The sequence below is a fragment of the Nothoprocta perdicaria genome, unplaced genomic scaffold (assembly GCF_003342845.1).
Source record: "Nothoprocta perdicaria isolate Ctin4 unplaced genomic scaffold, notPer1 scaffold_6, whole genome shotgun sequence".
Taxonomy (NCBI): domain Eukaryota; kingdom Metazoa; phylum Chordata; class Aves; order Tinamiformes; family Tinamidae; genus Nothoprocta; species Nothoprocta perdicaria.
The window spans coordinates 4,499,128-4,507,660 of NW_020455865.1; the positions used below are offsets into that span (position 1 = coordinate 4,499,128).

At 45.1% G+C, this 8,533-nt stretch overlaps 1 protein-coding gene across 2 annotated transcripts in view; it reads left to right on the plus strand.

Annotated features, from left to right (window-relative positions):
• The window catches only part of FNBP1 (formin binding protein 1), an 84,040-nt gene extending 80,237 nt beyond the window's left edge, over positions 1–3,803 (plus strand). For both annotated transcript variants that reach the window (XM_026049296.1, XM_026049297.1), the window contains exon 19: positions 3,425–3,803. In XM_026049296.1, the coding sequence (XP_025905081.1) occupies positions 3,425–3,432 (8 nt within the window). In that variant the 3' untranslated portion in view covers positions 3,433–3,803. The remainder of the gene's footprint in view (positions 1–3,424) is intronic.
• Positions 3,804–8,533: the final 4,730 nt, after the last annotated feature.

Genomic DNA, 8,533 nt, shown 5'->3' on the forward strand with positions numbered 1-8,533 from the left:
ACATGTTGCTCAGCACTGTGGGCTGCTGGAAAGGGCCGAGCCAGGGTACCCTCCATAAACCTGCCCCGAGGAACGGGCAGGGCTCTCGGCAGAGGCCGCATCGGTGGAACGTGGTCCCTGAGCAGAGAGGCAGCTGGGGTGGGAAGCAGCAAAGCGGGTCGCGGGTGGCTGAGACACCCCGACACGGGGCTGCCGAGTGGGCCCAGCCAGACTGGGCTTTACCTCATCCTCCTGGAGAGACCGCAGGAGCAGCACAACAGCAGCCAGCAGATAGATTAGTTCATTAATGGCGTTGTGCAAATTACGTGATTCTGTTCAATGACCATGAACACGCAGGCTGTGCTGGGAGCCGTTCCAGTACCAAGGCCAGCTGATTCTTTCCATCTTAAGTTTTTCTGTAATTTTGCCGGCCTTTGGCAACAAAACCACACATGTATGCAAATATCTAATGTAAAGGTGCTGTTATATTTCAATTTTTTTTTTTTACTTAAAACTCTGATTAAGAAAAACTAAAAGGACACTTCCCAAGAGATGTCACAGTAGCAATGGAAAGATTTGGGGAAAATGCTGCTGTGTTTAAAAGATGGATCTTGTTGCAAGCTGCAGAATTCTCATTTGATTTTAATGTATCAGTGGAAATGGCTTTTTATTCAGCCTTGAATATTTAAAATTGAAACAGTGACTATCTTGAAAATGAAGCTAAGTGCTAGAGCATTTGCAGACGCGTTTCGTTCTTTCCTAGTTTTGGAAAGACATTTGGGCAGCTAGTTATCCTAAATGTTAGCCATAGGGAAGCACAAGGACCTTCACACCAACGAACGCTGAGTAAATTCATGACTTGTAGCCAGCAGAGCTGGCTCAGCTCAAGCTGTGGGACCCGCCTGTAGCTGCGTCACGAGCCTGGTGCCGCCTCGCTGGAGAATTAGGATGTAGCTGCTTTGTGCAAGGCCCCCGGGGACCGCAGTGTCACCTCGCTCGGTGTAGCCCCTGTTTGGGCTGCCTGGGCTGCAGCAGAGGGGCTAGTGCAGGTAGGTGGGTGCTGCAGCCTTTGGTTGCCCTCTGCCCACCCCACAGGGCTCCTGTGAACGTCCCTTCTCTAAGGGCTGTTTGCCGAGTTTATAGGGGTAAACCTTCAGTGGGAGGATTTTAGCAAACTCTACCACAGAGAGCTGCAATGTCTCTCTTGTTTTGCCTTTTTCCTTCCAGATATGTGCAAAGCACTTCAGAAAATCTCCCAGTAGGTTTGCATGGGCCTGTTCAGCTTTTATTCCACTGGGTTGCTGCTGTGTTAAGAGACGTGTTGCAGAAGGTTTTTGTTAGCAGAAATGAGTGCACGTCTCATTTCCATCAATGAACTACTCTTAAGTACAGATCGCTCAGCTGCTGCATTGATGGGTTCTCATCTTTAACTGCAATGTGCATCACTACTAGTGAAATTGTATAGATTTAGGAAAAAGCATTCTTGTCCTACCTAATAAAAATCAGAGGCAACAAAGTCAGTTCCTTCTTTGTGATGCACACAGGAGACTTCCCTAAATGCTAGGAATGTGTAGATGAAGAATGGGATCCCTTAGACAGACTCAGTTTGGGGACTTTGGACAACCTGTAATTGCTAGAGGAGGAGGAGCAAAATCTCTGTGTGCAAACATTGGCATAGGTTGTTGCAGGGCTCTTCTGCACCACTGCCCTCTGCCCCCCTGGGGTATCTGGTGCTTGTCCAGTACTGGACCCAGTTGGACCGTCAGTCGGCTCCAGTCTGACCATGCTGTGTTCTTAGATTGGCACCCCAATCCTTTGGGGAAAAAGCCACACTTTGTCTAAGTGAAATAAAGTAGGATATACAAACGAACTCACCTAAAATAACCATCTTTCCATAAACTCCCCATTTCCCCCTCCCCAAAAAAGCCATATTCAGTTCCACTAGCAGGCCTGGCTGTTTGGGTGCCTTGGCACAAATAGAGACCATCTGATGAAGCTCTGTGTCCTGAAACAAAGGTGGGAGCTGGGGGCTGCTCCGCATTCCAGCCCCTTTAAGGCCTGTTCCTTTGCACCACGTGTTATTACCTATAGAAATCCCTCTGGGTGGCTCTGTGAGGCCGAGCACTGTGCTCGTGCCTCGCTCTGACCATCATGCAGGGCCTCGACCTGCAGAAGTTAACCCTGCTGATGCACTTTTTGTCTAGCACGTAGCTCACTATTTAATGCTTGCCAAATGCTGTAGGAGGGAGCAATTATCAATTGCTCTGTGGCTTTTGGAAATCCCTTTTGTTAAATACTTGTCCTCATTTCTCCTAGTTTAAAACTGTATATAACCTAACTTAAAAACTAAAGTTACTTGAATTTCAATTGTTTTTATTCTTTTATATATATAAATATATATAAATAGTCTTATTGACTGTTGTTTTACTTAACCATTTTGATAACTCTTATGTTGATAAACTTTTTTTGGATACTCAGCTGTCTGCATCTGGTTGGACCTATATAGAAACTTCTATTTTGTGTTTGTTTGTTAAATCTGGCCAATGTGGCTGTGCTTTTGTATTCTTATTTTCTAAAAATCATCATCTGTCAGGTCTCTTTATAGCTTCCTGTACTACGGTGTCTTCTAATAAACATTTTATTTTCTCATTCCTGTGAGGTTTTTTTAATGGGTATGCATTTTAGTTTAACTTTACTGATGCCGAACAAGTGCCCTTCAACTTCTTTGCTTTATAGAAGTGGGTGCAAAGGAGATCTGAAGGTTCCATGAAGCACAAGGGGAGTTTGGACCCGTATCTGATACTTGCTTTGATACAGCAGTCTCTGGGGCCAAATAAAATTCTTGGATCCTGGCTTGATTTGGCCACATGGAAAACTTAGCCCTGCTTCACATATCTGTGGCCACACAAATGTGACCTACTGTAGACTTTAGACGCTCACCCCTTAAGAATCAATGGCCAACACAGCCTCCTCTGTAAAGGATGGCTGCTGTGCATCCATCTGCAGAATCTCTTGTGCATTTGCTGCTTATTCTTCAGTATCATTCCTCGTATCGTGCACTTTGGCATAGTCACCAGATACTCCTTTGCAGGATAAAAAGGGAAAGAAAAGCATTTGTTTTCTCTGCTGTTGTGGTAGGAAGGTGCTGCTGGGGTCCTGCTGCTCTGTGTGCATCCTTCTTGCAGGGATGTTCCCGTGATGCCCTTCCCTGGTGCTGCAGAGAAGGGCAGAGGGAGAATATTACTCTGGGCAATTTAAACCTGAGTTCTGGGGCAATTTAAACCTGAGTTCAGGAGCTTTTTCTTAACCCTTGATAACCTGGTGGATGCTTGGGTGCTGTATTTCCATTTAACCTCCTGCAGGCGATGCTTGCTCTTAAGGGATCCCTTTTTCCCAAATCTCTTTCTAATCCAGTCTCTTTCTTTTTGTCTTTCTTATGTTTTAGATTCCTAAAGGTGTTTGTGCTGGTGCAAGAACCTCGGGGCGAGCTTGTCACAGAAGGAGAACCAAAATGGTCTGTTTACCCTGCAGGCAGTCAAAACATACCCATGGAAAACCAGACTCCCAGTTGTGTCTGGAGTTCCCACTTGAAAAAAATCAGATCTAAATTCCATCCCAGTATCATTCAGACGCTTGCTCTTTTTTATGGCATGCTACTCGTGTCTCAGATTAACGTGTCAATCTTCCCCACTCTTCTGCCAGCTTGGCATGGCCTTGCTGCAAAACATAACCAAGACTTTTCCCCAGCCAGTTCCTTCCAACATAGTCAAAGAAACTGCTGGCCACGCTTTGCAGAGAGTAACCAGAGAGTCCCAGGCATGTGCTGGTCTGTCTTCTGTCCTCCCTTGTCCCTCAGTGCCCCTGGATGCATGTGCTGGTCCAGCAGCCCTTCACGTGGTGGCCCTCATGCTCACCCTGCAGGTATCTCACCAGATGGGAGGGGAAGGAAAAGCCCCCCTTGGGAGCAGTGTCCCAGCAGCTGGACCCAACTCTGATTTGCAGATGTTAAATTTTAGGCCCACGCATTACTCAGTATTCTGCCTTCCCCCAAAGGTCACTAATATTTGTCAGCCTTTTTTTTTTCAAATATAGGCTGATGCATTTTCTGAGTGCTCAGTACCCTGACCTCGCTGTTTCCTGCGAGCCTTCAAGCTCATGTATGTATGCTTGCTTTTCCCCTTGCTCTCTCTGCCCCTGCTTTCCTTCCCTGCTCTCTTAGTCTCTGCCTTCTCAGACAGACACACGCACACACAGACACAGTGGCATTTTGGTCCAAAGCCCCATCTTGCTCGTCACAAAGACCTCCGTTTTGCTCTCGTTTCGGTCTGCATGCTCGCCCTGTTGCCTTGCCTGCGCCCACCTTCCCCGGGGCCGCGCTACTTGGTGGCCCCTTGTTGATAATCTCTTTGCAGATTTTTTTTTGGTTGTTGGTTATTTTCTTACCATTTCAGACCTGCCTTCTCCTTTTGCATGACCTCCCGTGCATTCTCATTAGTTATGTTTGGATAACAGAGGTTTTTTTAGGAAAAAAAAGGAAAAAATTAAAAAGAACTTGCACTCTTTCACTCTCCCACCTTGCCTTGGACTGGACCTCAACCCAGAAGCCACACAGGAATTGTGACTTAACTCATTAGCCCTCCTGTTCTCCCGTGATTTTATTTGAAACAGAAGTAGCATGATCAGTGATGCTGCACCTTATCTCATGCTGTGGAGAGAAAGCTGTAATACCTCCAAATACCACATGAGCTGGACCTAAACTGCCTAAGAAGGAGCTGGTTATTTTTTCTAGGCTTCCATGTTGCAAATGTAGCTCCCTCCCCTTAGTCTTTGTCATCCCTATTACAGTAGCCGGTACCTGTTTGAGGCCTGTGAGAATCAGTTGCCATTAATAGGTCCTGAGGACCTAATTTATTCATAGACAAATAAATCAGTTGGAGAAATACACTTGCTGTTTGGAAATTTCAGAATTCCCAGAGTTAGAAGAAGAGAATAATTAAAAGCCACGCTGGGCAGTCACCCTAAGCTGCAGCCTCTCAGGTTTAGCTTGCAGACAGATATGTGCGTCTGGCTCTGCTGCCTGCTGTGTTTTTAGGCAGGGTCAGCATGGAAAAAATGTGTCCAGGAATCACGTACCCTTCACGTTGGGGATTGCTTTGGGCTTCCTCACTCAGGATGAAGTTAGTTTTGATTCAAGTTACATGTTGCGTTCGTAACGTTGTCCCTTTCTCTCCCTTCAAAACGCCAAGTTTTATTTTTGATAACAAGGGCCCTCCTTCCTGCTGTTCACAACTGTAGCCGTTACACGATGGTGCTTAATACCTGCAAGCATCAGCGGGCAAAACGTGCTTTGTTTGGCTTTTATTTTAACCTCATGGAAGTGACCGGGGAGCCCGTACAGCCGATGCCAACCCTGAGGCCGTTCAGCTGCAGTGTAACCGGGGTCAGAAGGATCCTCATCACCTGAACCACCAGCCCCAGCCCTGCTGCCACCGCCTTCACTTGGCTCTTCAGATCCACGAGCCTCTGAGAGCAGAACGTGAGTGCGATTTACACGGCTGGCACCTGTAGCTGTGTGCAAACCTCTTGTTTGTAAGGCTCTGCAAAGGCTCCGTTGCCTACGAAGCCAACACGTGTCTGCCAGGGGATCTGAATGGCCAAGCAGTTCCCAGGTGCGCAAAAACCTTCGGAATCCTTTTAGCTGCAGTATTTTTATTCTCTCGTGTCTCATGCACTGTTGAATCCGCAGCTGAAATGATTTGTTTTCACCTATTCTTGTGCCATCTGTGTAAAGATTAGATTGAAAAGTTTGCTTTTATATATTTAATCTAGGTGGACAGTATATTATTGTCAGCCTCTGTGGAACATTTGAACAATTGCAATGTCTGTGTTGCTACATAGCGCTTTAGAAAGAGCATTAGCTTTAGCCGACTGATTTTTTTTCAAAAGAGTTTTATTAAAAGATGATGTATGGAGTTTTTATAAACTTAGTAACTAGTTCTTAAAAGCCAGGATCTTACAACCTATTACAAAAAAAAAAATAGCAACAGTCGCAAATTGTGGCCTATACATCTTTATTCTGCTGCCTTTATTCAGGGTAAAGAAGGGGTAATTTTTGTAGAATTTACCTTTTATGAAATCTAAAGGACTAAATATGTGACTGGTTTATAAAAACTCTACTAATCTCTCCCAAAAGTGTGGACTATGTATTCTACAAAATGAAATCTTGTCCCCAGCAAAAGTCTCTAATGCCCTTTCTTAACATCTGTAAATAGAGAAGAAACATATTTACTGATACTGAAAGTTGTGTTTAATGCTGAGTATTTTTCAGAAGTTCATTTAGTTTGATGCCTATTGTTCTTTGTTTCTGTTTTCCTGCCTGAAGTGTCAAAAGACCTAAAAGAAGCCAAATTCTATTTTAACATGATGATGTCGAGCACTTTTTTTATTTGTATATGTGTGTGTATGTGTGTTTGAGCACTGAACTTTAGATTTTGGTGGCATCTCAGTGTTGTGATTTCATTGCCAATGTACAAGGTTCTGGTGTTGCCCGTTCATTTCTGGAGACAGAATTCAACCAAATAAAGTGCTTCCATTTGAAAGCAAATATTGACCTTGTAACAATGAAAGTCATCCACGTATTTAAATAAACATTTAATTCCAGAAATACAACAGCACTGGACCCTTTTGATCACCCAGAGAAGTGGTTTTGCTGTTTATTTCCCAACAGGAACAGGCTTGTGCCTCGTTGCTGCTGCTGCTCCTCTGATTTGCTGAGGTATTTTATATCCGTGCTCTTTGGTGGCCCTTCTCCCCTAGCACTAGTATTTCCACTTGCAAAAATTGCTTATTTTTTTAGCTAGATGCAAAATTTCTAGCCGTAAACTCTCCTTGCCTTCTCTCCTTTTCCTCAGCATTCTCCTTGGAACTAGGAAATGGGTTTTGCTTTCATATCCAGCTGTAAACATTTCAGCAAATGAGCAGAAGCAGCCAGGTCTAGCGCTGTGCTCGTGTACAGCTGCTGTTCCGTGAAGAATGATGAAAAATTCTTATTCATAGTACTTTTTTTAGAACTTTTTAAGGATTTCATAATGGGTTTTTCAGGTCCTTGGAGTATTAATTTGGGTTTGCACAAAGAAGAATAGTGCTTTGAGTAATTACGTTGCACATATCTAGTATCCAGTCCCCACCAGGTCACTGTGGGTAAAGCTGCAGGCATCTCAACTTTTACCTTTCCCGCTGGCACTGACCCCAGAGCAACACAGTGTTTTCTGGAAGCTTTATCAGAAACACTGTAGTCTTGTGAGAAGGAGAATGTGCAGTTTTGGTCATCGTCGTTGGTGTACTCTTGGGGAAGACAGGTAGTCCTTGAGGGGTTTCTTTTTAGCTTCTCAGCTTTAATAGAGGCTGCAGGAAATGACTCCTCTTGACACAACTGCTCTTTTTAATACCTGTCCTGGGTGTTGGTTTAATCAGGAGGTTCAGCAGGGTGTTTTTTGATACTGCATTAAATGCATTGTGGCCCTAGCAAGTCATTCATCGATGCAGGGGTGTGCACATGTGCATGAAAGGTTGCATTTCCCTTCTGTGGATGATCTGAGATGTGGGAAGTGTTTCTGGAAGGGCCAGGGCACACGTACAAGGCGTGTGGTGCAGGGCTCATGCAGCTTGTGCCCTTCCTTTGGCAACCTTAATTTCATGTTGGTGTTTTTGTCCAGCATTAACAACACAGAATAGCGGTGACTGTGGCCGGACAACGTTTTCCTTCCTCTTTTTGCAAGGAAGAAACAGCTTATGCCAAAGAGGAAGAGATGCTCAGCTGGCGGATGGAGGTTTCCTATGAAAGGTCCCTAAAATGCTGCGTCAGGAGAGCCCTTGCTGTATGAAACAGCATGTCAGGGCACTGAGGAGATGGGACAGGCTACCTGGAGGACAACCCAATGACCCCCATCCATAGGGAGCTGCCCAGCCTGCTCCCTGCCTTGGCTGTGGGGCAGTGGGTGCTGCTCTGCTGATGCACAGGCCTTGTCCTTCAGCTCTATGTTGTCCTAAAACTCCTTCTCTGCCCTCGAGAGCATTCATCTAAACATCTCTCTTCTCCTTCTCTCTAGCTGAGGCAGAAAGGCTGAGGAGCTCCGGGACAGCCGCTCCGTCACCCGTTAGTGCAGATGAAATGGCTTCATCTAGGAGCCGAGAGGACTTGCACTTGTGCAGCTCATATTAGGTGGTACCTGAGTAAGATCTGACTGTCAAATACAGGCTAACAAAGCTTCAGCTGTAGCATCTAAATATACTTTCTTTTTTTTTTTTCCCTAAGGTCAGATTGCCTTTTTTTTCCCCATTTATTTATTACGTAGAACCTTAGTTGTTCTTTGCCAGCATTGATTATCATCCCTGTCAATTCAGGACAAATCCACATTTATGAAACAGTCTGGCGGAAAGAAGGCTGGGGAGTGTAGGGAAAGGGCTGAGACTGACGTGCTTTGTGTCTCGCAATTCTGGACACAATGAACAGCAGGGGGTGTCAGCCTGGCTCTAATTTTGATTTATCTTAAAC